Source organism: Acanthochromis polyacanthus, chromosome 8, assembly GCF_021347895.1.
Source record: "Acanthochromis polyacanthus isolate Apoly-LR-REF ecotype Palm Island chromosome 8, KAUST_Apoly_ChrSc, whole genome shotgun sequence".
NCBI lineage: Eukaryota > Metazoa > Chordata > Actinopteri > Pomacentridae > Acanthochromis > Acanthochromis polyacanthus.
The window spans coordinates 12,522,310-12,545,916 of NC_067120.1; the positions used below are offsets into that span (position 1 = coordinate 12,522,310).

At 38.4% G+C, this 23,607-nt stretch overlaps 1 protein-coding gene across 1 annotated transcript; it reads left to right on the forward strand.

The window, feature by feature from the left end:
• Positions 1–129: 129 nt before the first annotated feature.
• On the forward strand, positions 130–23,287 carry iqch (IQ motif containing H). The gene is made up of 20 exons (XM_022190026.2): positions 130–313; positions 633–755; positions 861–958; positions 1,105–1,180; positions 1,521–1,622; positions 3,618–3,720; positions 4,477–4,649; positions 4,788–5,333; positions 6,729–6,795; positions 7,716–7,799; positions 7,884–8,065; positions 8,992–9,264; positions 9,420–9,608; positions 14,100–14,220; positions 14,457–14,743; positions 18,009–18,167; positions 19,442–19,564; positions 20,674–20,735; positions 21,930–22,038; positions 22,262–23,287. Exons 1-20 carry the CDS (start codon positions 263–265, stop codon positions 22,340–22,342), a joined length of 3,009 nt encoding a protein of 1,002 aa, XP_022045718.2. The 5' UTR covers positions 130–262; the 3' UTR covers positions 22,343–23,287.
• The last annotated feature ends 320 nt before the right edge of the window (positions 23,288–23,607 follow it).

Genomic DNA, 23,607 nt, shown 5'->3' on the forward strand with positions numbered 1-23,607 from the left:
GTCATGCTTAATTCAATTTAACCTGCCATGTGTAAAACTGACTTGTGTTTTTTTCGGAGACGGAGTGAAAAGACTGCCTGACAGTCAACCTCTGGGCTAATTTACACCTATCAGCTCCCTCGTCGTCATGGTAACACTTACAGTTTCATGTATGTTCATTGGTGACGAGCTAACTTTCGTGAAAACAGTACTTAACCTAACTATTACAAATCGTAGTTGTGATATCATGTGATAAATTATATTAATAAAACCTGTAGTAAACATGTCTAATATTCTACAAAAAGAAGACAAGCTGGGGGCAGTTATAGTTCAGGTAAAGTTGTCATAGCTTCGCCAGAGAAAAGTGACTTTAACTCGCTCACTTAGTTTTTGAAAGTTAGTTTAAATTAATGTCTACTAAATTATGACCCAATGCTCAGTTAAAATAGCGTAATGTTACACAGCGCCTAAAACATTTCTCTAATTAGGCTATTTTTTTCTCTCCAGAGAAACCTAGCTAAACGAGCTAAATTCATGCTTCAGATATTTTTTGGCTAAATTACCCTTTGCGTTAGCATTAAGCTCGTGTTTGTTTGTTTTTTCCTTTAGGTCGAATAACTAAAATTTGTTCATTGCAAAACTTTGTATTGCAGGTTCAAGATGATTTAAGACAACTCAAAGCTACTCTTGAGAAAATCACTGCCAATGAGAAGAGCAAAACACTGGACACTCAAGCCCTGGACAACGCCATTTGTCGGACCGAGAATAGCATCAGGGTGAGAGCAGCTTCATGCAAAATAAGCATTTGGAACAATAATATTAAATAGATGTCAGACAAAGGCAGCCGAGTTACAGTTAACTTGTTCTTTCATTGTCAATAGAAACATGCGGAGGATTATCTGAAAACTGTGAATAAGCAGCAACTGGTTCTTCCAAGCATTGAAGACTTGCAAAAGAAGACAGTGCAGATTCCTAAATGGTAAGTACCTCAAGAGAGACTGCAATGACCGCAGTAAGGTTACTTTCTCAAACCGTCACATTTTTATAATTTTGAATAAATCTGTTTAGAACTTTTACATATTCTGGTAATGGGAATTTGGCGATTGAAAGAAAAGTTTTACACAGGAAACCTTCTCTTGAGAGAGTCTCAGATGTGCATCCACAAAGGGAAGACCTTCCAGGAGCTTCACCTTGGAGAAAGGTACATTTTTATTATTTTTTAATATTATTCATGTTCAGAAATGAATACATAATATAATGAATAGCACATATACTTATTTTACTCAGTGATATTGTGTGCAAGCTACAAAATCTATAGTTAATTGCTAAGTTAGAAATCCAAGCTATCCTTCTGTACGAGGACAAGGGTTTCTTCATGTTACAGAGCAGTGAGACAAAAGAAAAATGCCTAGCAGAAATATACAGTTTATACATTAAACTTTTTTGACATTTCTATTACTGTTTCTATAGTATGCCATCTTATAAATGCAATTTCGAACCTATTTTTAAATCATGTTTAATCATTTATCTGTTTTGTTCAGCAAGGTTTAGCTGTAAACACGTGTCACCCAAACACCAGAATCTTTTTGCATCAAAAATCTGGGATATCACTCCCTGATATCCACAAAAAGAGCCCAAATGCAGTAAGTAACCTTCCATTAAGCGCAGAATAATTTAACTCTGGCTGTAGATTGCCGTGCATTTTTTATTTTTTTAAAAACTGCACTTTATAGAGGGATTTAATTGATCTCAAACTGTTTGATTTTTTTGATAATTACATGAATGCATAAATATGCGCACCTTTCTTGTCAGTCTGTGATATTCACAAATTTGTTGTTCCTATTGTGATGCACTGTTTAGTCCAGGTGGGTTTAAAATAAACACTATGAACTGGCTACTTCACTCAGGTCTGCCCTGGAGCCTTTCAGTCTGATAGTTGATTATTTCTCCAAAAATTATGTACTGCAGATTGTCGGATTGAATAGTCTACATGGAGTAGATGACAGTTAATTTTCTGTGGCTTTGTAGAAATGAATAGCCAGGAGAATTTGAACTTTTCATTCGTTGCACTGTTCAGGCTACACATTGTATTTATATTTCCCATATTTTGTCTTTGTTAGTTATGGGACAGTTTTTTTCTTCAGAATTCAATCTCACTGCTAGAAAAGACAGCAATCAGTACATGAAGTCTTAAACTATAATCAGAACGATATTATGTCATCCAGTTGTTTGCTTTGTAGTGAGAAATTGATTCCTGTGTCATGAGTCTTTGATATATTACAAAAATATTAACATACAACACATGCCTCGGGAAAGATTTGATTAGGAGGCATTGCAAGTTTTTGCTACAACTAAGATGAATTGGATATCATTGTTCCTGTCTCTGATATGTGCTCCCTTAATCCCCAGAATAGACACTTCATACTGGAGTAAAGAGTGATGGTTCTGGTCTGCATTAATAGATGCTTCAAGTCTCATGCCCAGACAGATTGTGACATAAAGGTCACCAGGTTTAGTGATGACATCCAGCATTTGTCACAGCAAGCAAATTAATCTTTGCAAAGGTCGGCATTAGTTTAGGATGTATTTTACACACTTTCTTTTCCGATATATTTTTGGGAATTTACACCTGACCTGAGAAATAGAGGCCAAGACTGTCACTCTGATGTAGGAGAGATGGAAGTGCTGGCTCCAGAAAGCGGAAAGCAGCAGATTGCAGCACATCAGCATTCTTCTAAAGAAACAGGCGCCTGATTGCTGTGCTATGGGCTACTGGTTTACAGCTGTCTCAAGACAGAAGTGGGTACCTGGTCCAGCATGCCAATAAGACAGCCGTAGCTTCCCCAACTGCTAACCACTGGCTCTCTGCCTGCTGCCGCCTCCTGCAACTCAGGCCAGCTCCTCTCTACTCCGCACCAGTGCCAGGGAATTAGCTTTTGCATTTTAGCAATTTTACAAAAGGTGCCACCTTTTCCCAACCCCATCTGAAACAGATGTGTGCCTTTGAGGGGAGAATCTTGTAGCACCTGGCTACTACCTGTGGTCTGTCAGAGAGCTCAGTGGTCTGAAGAGAACGAAGGAGAGGACATTAGGTGACAAGTCTGGAGGAGCACAAACTTTATGTTTTACGAGTAGTGAAACATTTGAATTTAGTTGGAATAATGAGCTGAGACAACGACAAATGCATCTCTCTGATTCTCTTGAATTTGACTGATAAATCTGCCAGAAAGATTATCATAATAATCTTAAAATTGGGACTAATTTGTGACTAATTACGACAGAAAGTGGATTTTAGGACAATTTACAGCTATGCCAGCGGCAGTTTTATGGCTTTCCTAAGTTCTTAATGAATGCCAAAAATCTGTTGTTCATAATCATGCATGCTATCCTAAGCCTGTCTTTTATTCTAATACAACGTTATTTTCCTGTTACATCTTTGGGCATGCATATGACTTGGTTGCTGGTTGGTTATGTTCAGCAATCTGTCTACAAAAATACGCAGTTGCTTTGATTTTGATGAAATAAATTTTGTCTCTCCCTCGCTGTGGACAGCAGCAGGACATATCAGGTTGCATTGTTTTGGCTTCTGTATACGTACAGATGTACAACATCTGATCTTATAACAATGTTTTACTCAGGCAAAACATGGCAGAATGATCACTGGCTCTGTGGCGAGACTTCAGGCTATTAAATCAAATGTCCGTTGCATCCCTGGAATACCTGAAGAAGACAAGCGCACAGGTTAGCAGACATTTCATCTCCTCTTCACCACCACCTCACCCCTGTTAAACCCCAGACAAATGCTCGTTGACAGCTAGTGTTTGTTATTATGTGTGCAGTTATGTCTTATATTCAATGGCAAGTGTCATTTACATTATTTTATTAAATTATTTAGATTTTTTTATACAAACATACTGTTTTTTTCCATATCTTTCTTAACCATTTTTTTTTACTGCACCATATTTTCAGTCTTTCCTTATGAGAAAGGACAAGCACAGCATGTTTTATTATTTTCTTATTATGTTTTTTAATCTTTATCAGTGCCACACCAAAGTTTGCTTTGTACATCAATCCAGCACAAAACAGCTTCTGTTCACCCTGGAAAAGGTTCATATTCCTCCAAGACAGGTCTGTATTCCACTGACAAAAAATAAATCTGGGACTTACAGTATGTAGGAAGTGTTTCAGAATGCCTCCAAAGAAAAAAATATTCTGACATTAATGATTGGTCTATGTAGTCTCTAACACTTTGTTTAAAAGGAAGAAAAGTTATCCATTTGCAAATAACTAATTTAAAAAAAAAAACTTGACATGGAAGCCTAATAACAAAAGTCCTGCAGATTTGGTGTTCAATATTTTTTCACCGTTCTGTTTGGCTCAGATGACATTTCTCGTATTGTTTGCACTCTGCAATGGAAGGACAGCTGCTGACTGGCTGCTACTGATTAATCACGGTTAGAATACAATTGAGCCTATCTGTAAATTTTGGCTTTACAGGTTCAAAGTGCCATAAACAGCTAAAATGGGAAACAGAACCTGAATCCACCGATGTAACAACAGACAGTGAATGTGCACCTTTCTGGAGCACAAAGACACCGCCTCCCTCCACAACCTCAAAGAGCATGGACCAACGAGACCAAAGAGATAATCTTATCTCTGGAAGCCTTCAGGTGTGAACAGTATAATAGATTGAAGCAGGTTTTATATTAAAAGAAAAAGAGTGTAATCAAAACAATATTTCATTCATTTTAACTGTATTATCAGAGTCTAGGTTGGTTGCCTCACACTTGTTCCCCTGTGTTCTGTAGAATCTACCTGTGCCAGCTCCTGTAAACATCACCAAATACCCCTTTACAATCATAAAGGGACAGACTGATCCAACGGCAACCGATTTCTGCCACTTCAAGCAGAGTTTTAGCTTATGCTGGACCACTGTGGTCGATGCTCTAGGGGCCCTAGAAAAACTGCTCAGAGACTTTGCTGTGCCTCTGGCAAAAGTGAGCGGAGAACGGTTGGTGGAGTTTAGCCATGGTCGGAACAATGGTTGGAGAAAGGCTTCTTTAGAGATCCCTCTCATCTTGGTGCTTGAAAACTGGGAGGAGGTATTAGGTGTGGTCTCACGCCCAGGTCAGCGCTATAAGGGTGAGGGAGGCATGGAGGCCGCTGCCATCCACATCCAGTCCTGCTGGAGGCGCTACTCAGCCCGGACAGCCTACCTGTGCCACTGCCGGCGCAAGTGGGCGGCTGGCATCATCGCCATCTCATGGTTGATGCACGCTCAGATGCGCCGTGTCAGGAAGACCCTGCAGGCCCGGCGTTTCAGTCAACTGGAGAATAATCGCAGCAGAGCACAGGTAGTGTTGTTTAAATCAAAATACTACTTCCTTTCTCTCTTACTTGATTTGCTGTGACACCTTTTAGAGCTTGACTTGGTGTTTTTTTTTTATATCAGTTTTCCCTAGTTAGAGTCTCACTTTTATTTAAATCCTTTGAATTATAGGAGAGATCTATTATATTTAGGCTATCTGCATAATCTTGAAAGGTAACTTCATGCTGGTATGATTAAGAAATGCAATATCTATTTGACTCCACAGGGGGAAATGGGGGTCTTTCTTTAAAACTATTGTTTGGGCTAAAGAGAAAATTATGTTTATACAGTTCACCTTGTTACAACTGAAAGACACTGTGAGACAGATAAAATGGAAAACATCAAGCCACACTGACTGTAAACATTAGATGACATGCCATAAATGTCGTACATATTTCCAAATCCCCCTTTACTAAATGAAAATGTTTTGGTGAGTGATTATGACCTGTTTGACCTCTAGAATGCTGTGTGAGTTTTAGCAGTTACCTGCAAGCACAGAGTGTTATTTATTATTTAGATATCATTCACATACATGGAGGGGATCTTTATTTAAATTTAAAAATGATTTGAAGTGATGTTAGATTTTAAAATGTAAACAGACTTTTTTAGGAAAATTCTCGGTTTCCAAATGAAATTGTTGAAAGGGCTGTAAAAGATATGTAATAGACTGGTAAATGAGGAGTATTTACAAAATATAAGCCATGCTAAAATTGCCATGCTAAAATTGATTATTGATTAAAACAGATAATGACATTCAAGGCTTTTGATTTGTTTTATTCTCAATATCTCCAAATATTTTTTAGCTTCTTTCTGTCATGGCAGGAACATAGAATATAAGATAATCTTGTAATCTTCGACACGGGAAATGAAATTGTGTTTCTACTTCGCTTTCCAAGAGTGCAGTATGACAGCACAATTGTCCTAGATGTATAATGTTCAGTAATTCTTTTCCCGTTCAGTGTCGATGTCATGTCTTTGCTGTCACCTGGGCTGAACATCTTTTAGAGCGCTGACATAATATTAATTAGTGCCTACAAGTTCATTTAGTTTTAACATCGTTGTGTGTGTATACATGCACTAAATGTATGTTCTCACTCTTTAAACATTCATACCCTGTTAATTAAGCCTGCTAATCTTCCCCTGGCAGTAGCATCATGTACCTTGCTGATTGAATTAATTGTGAGAAGATGTTTCTAAAGTAAACGCTTAATTTAATTATGGTGGTATTTTATGCTTGGTTTGCTTCTGTGAGCCCAGAGAGAGATTGGCTTGATGTGTTTTAGCTATGCAGTGATGTGATGATTTGTGTGTGTGTGTGTGGTATATGTGTGTGTACGCTCAGGCAGTCCCCTCTCTGATCACTCCTATTCTCCATCCCCAGCATCTGGCAGCCAACTGGAAACACATCCAGTCCTCCAAGAGGACCATTATCCACATCCCTTCATTAGGTAGCTTCCTTTGCCTGCTGCACACACACACATACACAGACACACACGCACGCACACATCTGATCTAGCAGCAGTCATCCCCGGTCTCACCACTCTGCTGCCCCAGTCAGTGGCCCTGGTGTAGGCACTCTGTCTCGTTCAAATGACTCTCTGCAGGAAAGCACTCACAGGATGATGACAGTCCCCATGCCAGGGAACTGAACAATTTAGTCTCAATCGGCATTTAATTTGCAGATTAAGCAAATGAACAGCCATTATGTTGAATATTTACAAGAGGCACAAAGGTCCTGTTTTATTGCTGTGCAAAAAAAAAAAAAAAACACGCACACATACATACACTTGCACAAAAGAAGAAAAAGCTGCTGTGTGTTTGCACTAAACATGGAGTGCGAGCTATGATCGGTTCTTGTTCTAATTTCGCTGCAGCACTCACATTTAGACTGTAATCAGGCATGTGCATTGTAAATCATTGAGCGATTGTCTAAAATTATTAAGCCTAATTACTAGCAGATGGAATGCTTTATTTGCACTTGGGGTGGCTACAGAGAGTGCTGTGTGAGCAAGGATAATTAGAAAGTTGAACCCCATTGTTGTTAATTAGCATGAATCCAATCATTTAATTACCTTGATTCAGTTGAGGATTCTCTCTCAGGCAGAAATCCAGACATACATAAGCTAAAATCCTGGCGGTATCACTGGATGTAGTTCAGTGGTGGCTGGACATGGTGCAACAGGACTCCCAGCGCACGACAGACACCGCACCTGCTAGTTATTAAGCTAAATTAATCATCAGATTGCACAACAGAGTGATTAGACCTAACTCCCTTACGCCCAAGTCAAGTGACACCTGAAGGTAGTTCAGCTACAGATTTTTATCTTGTAAGAGAATGAGTGTAATTTTTGTGACCTTGTTTTTACAGGATACTCTCAGAGCCAGCGACTGTACTTGAGGGGATTTGACGTCCTACAGAACATCCAAATAAGCAGAGTGTGTGATGTTAGAGGTAGGAGTGTCTACACAAGTTAAGCTTCTCTGTATGCTTTACTACAAAACATGTAATTCATAAACCCTCTTTTTGTAATTGTAGATGAAAATGTGGAGGTGATCTACGTTTGTCCCCAGCATTTGGGGGACAACATCTTGCAGTATTACACCAGCCTCCTGAAGTGTGATGGAGCCACAGATGGGACTGATAACAGGACAACTCAGGCCTCATCCTGCATGAGACGCTTTATCATTCTCACACCTGAGGCTGTGGATTATTTTCTGGTAAGGTAGATTTTTTCAAAAATACAAACTTTAAAATATTAACAGTCAGTCAGTCAGTTTTAATTTCGAGCTTAATGTTAGCAGTTAATGTTGTGGAGAACTCTTCTGTACTATAGCGATGTTCCAAGCATTTGTAGTTTGTGAATTCTCCTCTAGAGGGTACTAGAGGAGGTTGTTACCATACAGTTGTCCTGTGAGAGCCACACTTTATCTGTTTAATATTTTTTAATCCTTTTACTACTTTTGAAATGATGCATCTGTGTTATTTTGAAGTAAACACACTACAGCTATATTAGGTTAATTAAATTTATGTAATGTTCTCAAGCTGTTGGTCAGTAGGTAATTATATTCCATATTAGTAGGTATAATTAAACGTTTGTTTCATCTAACTGCTGCATTTATAGAATTGTTTTGATTACCTCACTACAATAAAATCAAGGTGCTGCTATATTGTCTTTTTACATCTATTGTTTTCATCTTGTTACATCCTTTTGTGCTAGATTGAATGTGCAACATGACGTGGTCTTCTTCATTTCTTTTTATTGATTTTCCTGCTGTTTTGTTGTTAAACTGTGCCAGACGTGTTGCTGAGATGAATCACTGCTACCCATGGCTGGCAGCGCATTCTGCCAGTGACAGAAGGGATAATTCCATGTGGATCAAATAAATACAGATGTGAAGTAATTAGTTGTATTCCCAAGGAGCTCATTGGTAGCAGACATTAAAGATGTGAAGGATAGGGGAGGCTTCCCACAGGCAGCTTTTATCAATTCAACCTGCTAGAATACAGGAGAGGTCAAAACCCTGCTGGCTATTTCAATAATAGATCTGTTGTGTGTGTACACAGTGATAAATCAGGTCAAGAAACAACCCTTGGAAGAGACACTGAGAAGCAGCAGTAATCTTTCTCCTCTCTTTTCTTCCAGACCCATAACATGTGCCTGTCTACGCTGCTAAAGTACAGTCCATGCACCCTGAAGCGCATCAGAAACCTGATCCAGGGGAAGCAGGCCTTTATTGTGGGTGGAGTGGCCCATGTGGATGACCTGGCGGTGGCTGATGAGCTGGGTGTCCCAATCCTGGGTCCAGAACCAGCTATTGCACAACTTTACAGCACAAAGTCTGGAGGAAAGAAGATCTTTGCAGGGGCAGAGGTTGATGTACCTCCTGGTCAAGGAGACATCTACTCGCTAAACCAGGTCAGACATCAAAAACATACTTGTATGCACGTACTGCATTACATCGAGCCCTTCATCAGTGCCCCACTTGCAGATGAACACATTCATGTTTTTTTACCATAACCTTTTTCTTTTATTATTCACTTTGTAATTCACATTTTTCTCTCTTGGATTAGCTTCATGAAATGCTGGCAGAGCTTATGACCCAAAACACTGCTGTGCAGCGCTGGATCTTCAAGATTGACTCTGAGCATGGTGGCCGTGGTACTGCGTACTGTGATGTGTGCCATCTCAGCTGCTATAACTGGGCCCTGCAGAAATATCGTCGTTGTGGTCCTGAGCTATGGAAGGCTGAATGGATTCAGGTAAAGATATAACTCTGAGGATTGACATAAAATATTGAATCACTCCTTAAAGCACATTTTATACACTTCAATGCAATGTTTTATTGAATTTATTTGAATTTTGGGTTGCTGTTTTCATTTTTTGATTTGTTTCTCCTATTCTCTCTAAATTGATGTTTTATGCTATTATGTCTTGTTTTTATGAATCCTTTCAAAAGCACTGGCTTTAGAAATGTGCAATACAAATAAAGTTTATTGCTAGCCTCATGCAATGAGAAATCAGCCATTTAAAGTTAACATGATAACAACTAGATACTTAACAGATCATATTACAGTAACAAACAGACATTAAAGTCGAGATTGTGCCCCTGGTTGAGAGGAGGCAGCTAAAAAAGGATTAGATTCACTTTTGTCACCAAATGAACAAAGGCGTTGGTCACACTGGGGTCAGAGAGACGCCATCGTTCAGCTTGGAGAAGGTTGTCTTAATGTATCAGTCACAAAACTGGTCCCTGTAGGACAGTATTTTAAACATTGTCCCCAGAGCTTCAAAGCATAAAATCAATACATAAAATTTTAGTTTATACACAGAGCCATTTTCCATTCCTGAGACACTCCTGTCAACTAGAGGTGGTGTACTGGCGATAACAAAAACATTTCATTGTAATGATGCTCTAACTCACCTCGTAGTGACAATTAAATCACAGTACGACAGAGTCTTTCTTATTCATATATTTTTATTAAACTGTCATACTGATCAATGTCACAAGATTTATGGCTGGTGTCATTTGTATTACAATTGTCTTTAAAGTACACTGAAATACAAATGACACCAGAAGCTGAGGTTTTAGCTTCCATTTGCTGTTTTTGCATTGCAACATTGAGATTTCTGTTTTTGTTTGTCTGTAACACACATGTGATGAGTCAGAGCCATTTGTGAAATAGACATTATGGTGCTATATGAACATTTTATTCTGCTCAAAATATAAATGGAGACTTCATCTTGGACATTTTCAAAGCAAATTAAATGTAGTTAATCACTAGTAAGCCATTCATTTACTGCAGATGCATTCTGTACACAGCTTCTGAGCCCCTGGCTCTTATTTCTCATATGCTTACAAAGTAGCCTTTGATTTTCTGTCATGTGTTAATTACCGTATTTTGCCATTTAACTGGGAGCTTTGTGTAAACTAATTACAGGCTAATGATTGTGGGCTTGGAGCACAACGATTTTACTTTTTATTCCATTGGAAAGAACAGCAGTCATCTCAAGCTTCTTACGGCTCACTCTGTTTTGTTCCTATTAGCTCGTTCTTTGATTCATAGTGTATGTGTGGTGCGGGGCTGTAATTGTTGTGGCTTTGGTGCTGTTAATTATGGCAGAGAGAGGCTGAGCCACAGCCAAGGTCCATAATGGTGGCTGAGGCAGCACAGGAAAGTAAATGGGGTTTCTTTCACCAGCTGGGGTCCCATGGAGAGGGAAGAGTGCCGAGGCCCCCAGTGTAGGCCGACAGCCTCAGGGCTTCTGGGCCATATGGACACAACACTTTAACTGGCCTTTATTCTACACCTTGCTCTTTTAATCAAAGCAAAGCCCACATCCTGTGCTCCTCATTGCATGATTTTTTGTTACGACATTGTTTTCCCCTAAAATGTATTAGCCTCGTGAATGCAGTACATTGTCCTTCTGCTGTTGTACTAGTTTATATTGAAGAGCGCTATTTGGCTCTCTATGCTGAAAGATTACAGAACAATGTTGTTGATTAGATTCAAACATATGAATATTTTATATTAGTGTATCTCCTCGTTATCTTCTGCTCACAGCAGAAACTGTAGATGGATGTTTAAAGTTCTCAGTATATTTTGAGATATAACACTCATTATGTAGCACTTCGCTGAAACAAAGTAAACATAATTGCAATTGCAGCGACAGCTACTGAATAGGATGGATACTCACCCTGCTGAATATTTGCAAACATTAAAAGCTTTCAGTTAATAGATGCGCAAAGCCATGGGTATAAAAATAGTAGTAATTTAATTAATTATTAACAAATACAGATGCCCAAAATTAAGCAGTTTAATATTAATTCATAATTTAACAGTTCTCTACCAAGATAACTGTTTACCAATAAATAACAAATAAGGGATGATTAAAGTGTATATTATCAAATATGTGTCACAGTTTAGTGGAATGGCCCATACCCTTAATAATCACTATAAAAGTAGAGATCGGCTTACTGAGTATTAGTGACTTTAGCCCACACAGACTGCATACATATTTTTAAACTTATCGTTTGTTCTGAAGGGCTCAGTATGAAAAAGCCTGACTCACAAAAATACCATGTGGTCTTTCAGAATAATACCAACAATTAGATCCCTTCTGGCTATGCAAAAGAAAGACTAAAAGGATACAGCAAGGAGGAGGAGGGATTGAATCTGCAAGACAGGAGCTTCCACGGAGGAAAACGTGAAAACGTGTGTTTTTCTAAATCTTGTGAGGCCCACAGCTTCCAGCACAATGTTGCAGCCTGCAGAAAGCCCCCAGGCCTCTTTTAGCATTTACACAGAGAGAGGTTAAAGACATGTAGATCTGCAGCCATGCAATGCCTGAAGGGGGCCATACACACACGTTAGCACTCACACAGCTTGCATATGGATCATTAGGCACAAGAGGGTAAAAATTACACCTAATAGCATCAACAGATGGAGTATTTCTTTTTGTCACGCTGTGTACAAACAGATCTTGAGCAACACCTTATTTAGGTTAAGTTTGTCAACGAAATGGGTCATTTGATAATCACTACCACTGAAGAGGTGGAGGGACAGTTCATACAGATGTTTTCTGTCTAAATATTGTGCACTCTGTGCTTGCATGGCAGAGTTTAAATATCTAATTATCTGCCTTAATATATGAATAATAAGTGTGTTGTATTTTTTTTTATTTTGTGAAGGTCATAAATACTTTTTCTGTAATACTTTGGACTGAAAATTAAACCAGGCATGTGAAGTTATGAAAGAGACAACAAAAGACTAACTTAACTTCATGCGTCATTCAGTATTTCACATGACATCTGTTGTGAGCTGGGTTAAAGCTTTGGTTGGGCAGTGTTACAGAAAAAAATATTCATGCAAAATGTAGAACTAGTCAGATTATATCCTCTTCTTCCTGAGACTTACTGTAGTTTCTCAGTTGTTTCACTATGTAATGGAGAAATGAAATGGCAAATCAAATAGGCAAGGCAACATCTGTTTTATTTATGACCAGATTGCTTGGCTTTATGTGGACACCGAGCACAGGCTGAATCCTATCACAGGGTACTGTACGCAGTTTAAGTCCAAATAATTTATTGCAAAATACCTCTCTTTCTTTTCTTCCTGTCCCGCTGTTTCTGTGAACTGCATAGGCAAAGTCCTGGGGTGAGCTTGCTCTTCCGTTGAGAATGACAACCGTTCCCTTACACTTTTTGCCGCACCATTGTGTGCTTTATGGTTTGTATAGGGGGAATCACTGTGTAGCATTTGACCTCGCCTCTTACAGTACTTGAATATGATGATGGCTGTTACATGACTGGAATATCAACAGCATAATCTCTGGTCCTGTCTCCAGTGAAGCCAGACAGCACACACTCAACATAAAGTAATGCTCTAGATAGTACGAGGAAAGAACAAAGACATTATTTCCATTCAGAATTTACTCATCTTTCAAACATATTTCACATATTTTACTGTGTATGTCCAAATTAAATTCCTGCCTAATGGTGACACATGTACATTATTAAATACAGAACTCTGTATATAAAAGGAGCCCTCTTTATACAGTCAACAAAACTGGCTGTTGTTGTCAGTTGTCAATTGTGGTTTTATACCCTAATATATATATATTATACGACTGTAAAAGGTTGAATGGAGCCATTGTTGTGAGTTTACCTATATCACAGCATTGTAAGTCGAAAGAGTACTTGAGTTGCCAAACTGTTTAAGGGACATCTGAAACAAAAGTTAAAAATTAACAGCATAATTAAGTGGTGAGACCATTATGGCATTTCCTAGTTACAGAAACAAGAGTGATATCGATCCCAGTCAAGCCCTGATTGATCCCCAGATAGATGGGGTTAGCTTAGGTATTCATCAGCTGCCCGGTAGAGAGAGTTGTTATTGAGGGCAGGTGCTTCGAGGCTGTGAGTTAAAGCCATTAGACTCCTGAGGCCTTCTGATAATAGGCTGTCACTCACAGATAGACCCTCCCGCAGTATCCATCAGACACTCACACAGAAATTGAAGCAGCCACCAAAGGTCTCAAGGATAACAAGCAGTCACTGGAGTCATCCGGATAACACAAGGTGTTTCCAATAATGTATTCGACACCTACAAAGCCTTGATAAACGGACAAAATGCACTAACTGTGGCTTGTTATCTTGAATAAATGCAAAAACATACATATTATCCTCAGATCTATTTCTAACTTGATTTCAGTAGATCTCTAATGTATGCACTTTAACTTTCTTTTTGTAGGAGTCTGTACTGCTCAAATATTTAGATGAGATCCCAGAATGGTTGGCCCATTATGCCCAGCCCGCTAAAACGTCCTGCTATCCCAACTGGGCCTGCTTTCTGAAGACCTTCCTCAGGCAAGGTCAGACACCTATTGTCAGGCACTGGATGCAGTTCTTTTGCAAATACAGCCATATGGAGTATGCATTTCCTATGTCCTTCGTAGTTCTCAGATATTGCCTTTGGGAGCTGACAAATAATTTTCATGTCACTTTCAGTGGTTGTTAAACAGCTGCTAATAGACGTCAGATGGTGTATCATGGGTAGCATGTTGTTGAGTGTACTGTAGCCATTTCTCTGCTCTCACACTGTGTCCAGGCGGTGTGGTGGAGGCCTATCCCCCTTCAGATAGTGTCACCTGTCTGACAGTAGATCTGCTGCTGGAGCCTGCGGGGGAGGTGACCATGCTGTCTTGTGGAGACCAGCTCCATGGCTCTTGTCAACTGGAAGCTGTAGGTTCCACTGTTCCTCAGACCTCTGTACACCCAGAGACTTTGCGCTCTATCTGCATCCGTGTGGGCCAGGCCTGTCTGCAGCGCCTTATCGTTGGTTATGTCTCTGTGGACCTGGTTACTTATCTGGACCACAACACCATGGAACAGAAGGTGAGACTCAGACAGAGCACTAGAAGGCCTTAGCTTAGACTACCATGATAAATATGATCTAGTCAGTTACAACACATGTTGTGAAAGCTCTCAATTTCACCATATTGGTGGATAAGATCAATTTTTGGGCTGGATCAGAGATCCATAAGAGCAGATAGGTGCTTCTCATACTGCTCCCCTGGGATCTAGAAAACAGACAAGGCAAACTGTGGGCACAGGGGCAAAATGTGTCACAAGGCCATCTAATAAACTGTCAGGTCTTATTGTGTCGATACACTGATTCCACCATTTAAAGCGTGCCCTTTAACCTTACAATACAGAGAAATTCAGAGGCACCTATCCTTCACACAATAGGTCATTCTAAAGTGATTTGGCAGCTTCACGGGAATACCCTGTCAGTGTTTAACCCCTAGCTGGTTACCTGCACTGGTCTGTTGAAATGTGTCTTGTTATATTAGCAAGACTCTGTGGAAGCCTAATGTCATTTGTCAGGATTAAGTTATGTTGAAAGCGTCTTGATTTATGATATTTGAAATGGACTGCTTTATGATGGTTTAACCTCTGCTCCTAACATGTGACTGCATCGACTGATTATTGATCCAGAGCTGTAAAATGAAATGCTTTGTTTGTAATATGGTCTATAAAATACTAAAACCTGCAGAGCAGTGGAGAAAGTATGGGAGCTACTTTATAGGTTTACCAAAGCATAAAACAGGAAGAAAGAAAGAGAGTGATGTTTTTTTCTTTCTTTAAATAATAATCGTCACATAGCACTACATAATTTGTCATCCATTTATTTATAAAGGATTTTGTTCAGGACAGTGCAAAAAAAAAAAAACACTTGTATTTGCTTTCCTCTCTTCCCTGATTTGGAGTAGACTCCAGCTAAGGGCTCACTTGCCACTAGAGGGTAGTATCTTCTGGATTAGATGTTAATACACGTAGTGTAAGCAAATCAATATTGCAATTTGGATCTTCAAACTTTTAAATAAAATAAGTTATAGCAAAAGTACTTCAGTGCATTAGCATCCTTATTTCTTTTAAGATTTAAATCCAGAGATAAATATATTTGTTGTCAGCAGTCTTTACATAGATGGTAAATTTTACAAGACTGCATTCATTTTTAGGAAAAAAAATCTCAGTATTTTTTTATTTTTTATTTTTTTTGCATTTTATGGCTATATATTGTGAGACTGAATTGTCATTTTAGTGACAAAACTGTGACATTCAAAGCAGCAAATGAGTTATTTCTCAAATGTGTCCAGGGCAGAAGCTGCCCTTTTCTTTAACTGTTTTGAATGGAATAATGAAAGCCTTAAAATTAATTTTCATCTTAAAAGTCGAAAAGGATTTGCTGACAGCATAATTAAGAATAGAATATAAAACAGCACATGCTTCAGTAAAGGCAGGAACATTAATGACAGATTCTTAACAATCTCCCCACACACACAAAGCTTAGACAGAGGAAAGCCACATGGGCAAACCTGTCTGGATTTAAACATCAATTTAGATTCAAACCTGTTGCTAAAAGCTGCCTACTTTATTTGATGGGAAGAAGTGGGTCACATATGTTTGCCCTTGCAGTCTTTCCTCACATTGTGGAGCGGTGGGGCCCCAGCTGCAGCATCAGGGTTTTTAATGAAAATGCAAGGCAATAGAAAACAGGTACAATCCAGGCTTACATTTCCCACGGCTTTGTTAAGAGCGACAATGGGACGTTGGAGTATGAGTTTTAGTGAGTTTAGTGAATGGTTAGGTGGAGTGTGTCCATCACTCAGGCCCAGGTATCAATCTGATACACAGAGACTTTCATCCACCCAGCAGTGGCCACTGTACCCCTGCAGAAAAGGTGACATACTGGTGAACTGTTGCTCAGCATTGGCTTTTTATATCACTTAATATGTGTGTATATATATATATATATATATATATATATATACATACATACATACATACACACACACACACATATATATATATATATATATATATATATATATATATATATATATATATATAATTTCCTGTCAATCTCATATAGCTTGTGTGCAAAATTACATTTTATTTGCAATTTACAAATTAAAAGCAATGCCTAATTCAGATTTAAATATTTTGAATTGAAATATATATATTTTGGTCATTATATATAAATGATCGTTATGGTTCATCGGAAGCATTATAAAGGATTATGTGTGGTTTGTGTTACTGTAAAATGTTAACGTTATTATCTTAAACTAGATGATCTGAACTGATGAACTATTATCCAATTATGTGATGGACACAAATATGATCTGAAACAGCTATAATAGCTGAGATGAATAATTATTTGGATTTCTTTTTTAAGGCAAACATTCTTAAATTCCATCTTCTCCCATGTGTAAAATTGCTGATTTTCTTTGTCTTATATTATTGTAAGATAAATCTATCTTTCAATTTTGACATTTGAAGATGCCACCCAGGTGTCTTTCTCACTATTTTCTGGTACTTAATTGAAAAAAAATATTTAAGAATCTCACTTTTCACATATGAAAATAATTGTTAATTGCAGTCATAGATTGTGCCTTGTGTTCACAATTTAGTAAAATTTAGTATAAAACTAGTGAAGCCTTTTCGATAATTACTGTGTATGGTCAGATGTACGTGTGCTGGTGGAGATAAAGTACTCAGGTTACAGAGACTACGGATTCAGACAGGCAGCAATTTGCATTCAGTGGCAGGAGCGTTTACTTTGACAAATAGGAACAGCTAAAGGAGGCAGCCGACTGCCACTTAGTTATTAACAACTCCTTCACTGGTGATTTATTTGCCACTTTTGAAGTAAGGGCATAGCTATTAGGTTATTATTGGGAAAATTAGCCCTGTTTAAGCGGAAGGCTATGACCATACCTGACCCCTTAATATACTTATAATGATGCCATTTACCATACATATCTGAACTTTACTTCTCATCAGACCTGAGCCAAACAAACTAGCCCAGGGCAGACTAAAGCCAAACGCACAGGGAGGGATCTGCTTTGTGCATGTGTCACTGTACAGCTGAATTACTTAAATCTGTCAAACACACACCATTAAGTCTGTTTTCCCTTCGCCCGCCTCTCAACATGGTATGGCATTGTGAAGATTAAAAGGTGTCGACCTTTCTCTTTGTAAGGATTGGTGGGTGAATTAGTTTGATGTTCCATTTTTCTGAATAATTGGAATTATTAGGTCTATAGTGTGGGGTTTTCTCTGCTGTGACACCGAGTTCATGATGTCTTGTTTGCAGGTGTGGGCTGTTGATCTGGACATCGCATACAGTGACCAGCTGGCCATGACCCAGATGCTTCTGATGGTGACTGGAGGAACCCTGAATCTCCACACAGGCTGCTTACAAGTGCCAGCACCAATCAGAGAGAAATGCTGTGAACACCAGATTGCAGCCAAAGTACCATTTTATATTTGATTACAATAACACTTTTGCTAATGTTTTATTTTTCTTAAACAATCAAGACATCGTTTTTAATTTTCAGAATTTTAATTGTTCACCTTTGCAGATTTTCCCCAAATGATGCTGTTAATTTTTACCTACAACAAGAAAAACCAATCCTTTTCTACAGCAGTCGGAGACTTAAGAGGATGTTTGTACAACTACAGTAATCACAAAGATAGATCAACGTTTTGCTCTTCATTATTGTTAAATACAACTAAATACTGTAATTACGCACTGAGCTCAATTGGTGTTTAGGTGCTGAATTCATTATCATTTTGATAGATGAGCCTAAATAATCAACACATTAATAATTCATACCATTTTCATTATGCATGTGTATGCATGCTTGAACACCTCATCAACCTGGTGCCAGGCCTTAAACAATAGACTGCTTTTATTAGCAGTATGCCTGAGTTTACGCTTGTTAATCTGCGACTTGTATTATTTTATCAAACATTCATTTAGTTGGTGGCCTGGTACTTCAGTACAGCAGTTGAGCCACTGCAGTGGTTAATGGCTTCACCAGTGGCCATCATTAGGGACCTGCATATTACAAACACAATTAAATCCCTGTTGGACACTTTTATTGTTGTGTGAGGGCCCTGTGTTTGACAACTGCAAACACTCAGCCTTCACAGCGAGTTATGGGCCATCTCCTGAGCTCACAGGGGCTTAGGCCTGCTCCTTTTGTCTCCCAAAGGTGGCTGAGAACCAGGAACATTTTTATCCTCTTAAGCCCTGCCACTTTTAAGTAATCAACCTCTCTAGTGTTACTTATGACACTCACAAGCTCAAAATCCGTCTATTATGGTGATATGTATTGTGCGTCGAGTAGTCCTTTTGTGCATTCAGTAATGTCTTGGTTTCGAATTGAAAGCAAAAAATTTTCAGTCCCCAAACTGTAGTTTCTTTGATTGGTGTCATACAATTAAGCTCATCTTGTGTTTGGCATGTCATCTAAGCATTAATTGTTCCTCCCCGCAGTTAATTAAGAAAGGCCCAACAGTTTACCACATGTGCCCCATACTCATCATGTTCACTAATCACACACACAAACTCAGCAGTGACCCTGAGGACATGCATGGGGCTCAGCCATCTCTGCTTGATCCATTTTACACAGACTACCTCCTATTATACTTAACCCTCAAATATAATAGAACATGCATTTTTTTTTTTTTTTTTGGCTTTGATTAAATCTGCTTCTTTCTTGTTTTCTACCGTTTTTGCAGCCTCCTGTGGGTAATCGTTATGCAGTTATTGGGAACCACTTGCATCACACCAACCTTTCCATGTTGTACCATCATGTGTTCTTTCAGATGTGCAAGGTTCAGGGCATAGGATTTAACATGAAGGTACAAATTCTAAATTTTACTTTTCCATCAGTCGCTCACATTGCTCTTTTTCACAGCTTACTATGTCACTGAATCAAAGAGAAAATCTGCATATTTTACACATCAATGCTTTAAGGAGGATTACAACATATGAGGAAAAAATATGTCTAAAACTAATCAGCAGGTTTGGAGCTAGATGGAATTGAGTTGCCAGATCTACTCCTCATTTCTGCTTGAGGCTACATTAGCTGCAACAAGCGTAACACACCACAATCTTTAGTCCTTTTCACACAGAAATTACACTATAATTCCACTTAAAAGTCCCCTTCATTATGCCACCTTTGTTCATTCGCTCTGAAACAAACAAGCTGCTGCAGAAGTGAGTGTCTTTCAGGCAGCAATTAGGCATAGCTAAATCAGAGGTGGGACATATAACACAATGGTATCTGTGTCTGGTGTGGTGTGTCCCGCCATGCTGACTCTCCCTTTCACAAAGACATTGCAGCTCCACCACCATCATGAAACAGTCCTTCCTTGAACTGCCTGTCTAAAAGGAGCTTTTGAATTATTGTGCAAGGTTCAGGATATAGGATTTATGAATTATTAGCAGTCATGTTGCATTGTAAATAGCATTGGTGCTATGTTAGACAAAGATAGAGAATGCATCATACAGACAATCACTGCTTTCAAAAACATATATTCACCTACTTTTCTTACTTTCAGTGTGTACAGGAGCTGCCCTTATGAAGTAGCCACTGTTGCATGCGGTATACATTTAGTTAGGACTATCATAGCTCTGGGCACTCTTGGCACAACTTGTTCATAATCATTCTATCTTGACTGTGGATCAGAAAAGCATGCTGACTTTGTATACTGCAAAATGCGACTGTAGTGGGACATCCTAGTATTACTGCCATACTGTGTTTGACATAGTATGTATTGAAGTGTACTTAGTCTGTGTCTCATAATTGATAGTGTGAGTGTTGGGATAAACCTGATACCTCTAGTCATTACATTGTTAGACTCTTGATGTACAAGAGGTAAGTGAGAGCAACACTAAACTGTTGAAAGACTCTTATTAACACTACACTATGTGATGATTCACTGTGTGTTCGTGACTTTTTTTTCAGGAGAAGCAAGGCACAGTTTTTGCTCTTTATGACAACAGTAAGCGGTGCAGTATTGGAATGATGTAAGTAGTTCTTATTGTGCCAAATTCATATACAGTGTTAAGAAACTGCATGAAAACTCTTTTGAATCACCTGGTTTTCTGCTTTAATAGGACATGAAATGTGATCTTCAAGACAGGCACAATGTGATTAAGCTAATGACACACAGAAAAATCTTATCTTTTGTGTCTGTGTTGAATATACCCAATGAACAATTAATATTGCTGATGGAAAAAGTAGGTGAACCTGGGGATGTATTAACTGCTCCAACCTCCTTTAGCAGCAATAACCTGAACCACCTACTCAGAAGGAATTTTTGATCATTCTATCTCGCACAATGTCTTCATCTCAGCCGTATTCTTAGTATGTTTGATGTGAACATCTCTCTTGAGGTCGCGAGACAGTACCTCTATGTGAGCTCTGACCTGGATTCTCCAAAAGGCAGATGTAGTTTATCAGAAGTGATTCAGTTGTAGATATACTTTGATGTTCGGCTACATCACCCAGCTGGCAGACAGCCACTTCTGTAAGATACCTGTTCTTTTTGTGAACAGAAAACTCAGAATGTTTTCATCTCCAGATGTCTTCATTGACTAGATCCTTGACTCAAGTTAGCTTTTGGTACTGTCAATAGGCTGTCAGTTTACATACTACTCTGCCTTACATTGTGAATGATTAAATTATGTATTCAGCATGGCCAAAAGCATTGCAGTTATTTGTGTTAATTGTTAATTCTAGTTGAATGAAGATACACATAAATGCAGGTAAGAAAGTGGTCACTTTTTCTGCTGTTGTGTATACTTTAATCATTTCATTTCATTCATCTCCAGAGAAATAAACACAGAGCACATGTGGTTTGGCTTCAGCCTTCTCTGTTCAAAAAGACAAGCACACAAACAAACAAACAAACAGTTCAGAAGACTGAGAGCCAAAACAATTCTTTTAGAGGATTAAGATGCCACCTCTGGCTTTGTAAATGTTGCAAACTCTAGAAGTTGTTAAGCAGAGGGTTATTTAACATATTTATCACGCAAATCCTTTAGCTTACACAGTGCTGTAACAGTTAAATCAAGCTGTGCTCATCTCCCTAAAGACTGAAGATGTTGTCTGCTGAAAGTTTCATTTAACCACCACCATCAGATGAACAAGGTGATTGTTTCTTAGCTGGCAACATGGGGATCATTAGTAAACTCGTTTGTTTGGGGTGTCGTTAATAGAACCGTCTCAGAGGATCTCCAGGGAGCTCTTGTGACCTTTGCTCGGAATCTGTCAGTCATTCATCAGGAGATATCATCCTCTAAAATGCAAGGAGAAACCAATTTCAAGGTACCATGTCAATGACTTAACGATCTCTCCTCATCTGTATCATGAAACTTGCATATTTAGTCAAGCTGCTGTCAGCTGAAATTCCTTTGCTGAATAAAGTGCAACCAAGTATTTTTTTTCTAAATATAATTGCACTATTTTTATTCTCAGATTAACCATAATGCCCCTGTGGAATGATAATGCGTAGTAATCTAAGTTTACTTGCGTTTTGTTTTGCATTTAGAGACTTATCAAGGACATAGAAGATGTACTGCGCACGACTGCTCAGAACAAGAAGCAAATGGAGGAAAGACCTGCTGCTTAGACAGTTGCTGCACTAACAAACTTGCCTGACTATTGCCAAGTTAAGTGGTCATGTCAAATACACTGTGAATGTGTGAATGCTCGAGATTGGACTCATTGAACATAGTTTGCCAAATAAATTTCTGAAAAATATTGGCAGAATCTGTCATGAATCTGAATAACTATTGATTTTGGGATCTGTTTTAACAGTCTGAACATGTAGTATTATTGGAAAGCAAAAACTACACATGCAGTAAGCCAAGTACAAAATGTTTCCAAAAGGGAATCAGTAAGTTTTCATGCATTCACATTATATAAGAAAAAATAGCTTTATCAGAAACTTGTTTAGACAAATACAAAGGAAGTAAAGGTATAGATACACTGTATACTAGATGAGTGCAGTGAGTGCATTGTTTAGCGTTCATAAACATATAGAGGTTTTCTGCAGTGAACGTGGTGTCACACATTACTTTGGTTGATGAAGACGTGTTTAGTATTGACTGCAGTTTCATCCTCAAAGGACTCTTTAAGATGACAACTACAAGTAAGATGACAGTTATGTTTTCCTAAATACAGTATATTGCTCTTGAAAATTCACACTTTATGCTAACGTGCCTGTTTTTTTAGTCTGTTTAGAATTATGGTGATTATTTTTGGATTATATGCTTTATTAATGGAAACACACAAATGTCAGAATCGCTCATAAATATTTTACAACATTAATACACAGAGTTTGCAGCAAGGATGTATGTTTTTGTTTCATCCAGGTATCTGATTAAATTAATTTGAGCAGTTGGTTTAGAGAATCTTGGCCTTGATCTCAGTGCTTAAACTTAGTGTAGCATTTTTCAGGGTAATGTCCAAATGTATGTGTTTTTGCTACCTTAAATACATCTTTATTTCTAAAAGTAAAAACATGAATTTCAAAGATATGCGACAAATAAATGTGTGACTAATTTTGATTTTACACATTTTATCAGTTTATTATGTTTGTTTGATCTATAAAATACTTCATATGTGTGTTTACAGCATTTCTTTATATTCTTTTATTTTCATTTGGTGGTAAACAGTTTTTGCAGGATTTAATCTGACCCAAGAAATCCGTGAGACTCAGTGGGTTTGTAGACTTCTGTCCATGGTGCTGAAAAACCCTAGTGCACTGAGCCTTTGAAATATTCTAGATTGACTTAGTTTGCATTTAAAGGAGTGTGTGTTGTTGTCATACACCCAACAAAATATTTATTACCAATGGGATCAGTCATGATCTAACTTTGTGAAGGGGGCATT

Excerpts from the sequence above, each read along its gene's own strand:
- iqch (XM_022190026.2), top strand. The coding sequence starts at position 263 with ATGTCTAATATTCTACAAAAAGAAGACAAGCTGGGGGCAGTTATAGTT. Across the intron at positions 6,796-7,715 it reads TATCCACATCCCTTCATTAG|GATACTCTCAGAGCCAGCGA; the intron begins GTAGCTTCCTTT and ends TTGTTTTTACAG. Across the intron at positions 14,221-14,456 it reads GAAGACCTTCCTCAGGCAAG|GCGGTGTGGTGGAGGCCTAT; the intron begins GTCAGACACCTA and ends CACTGTGTCCAG.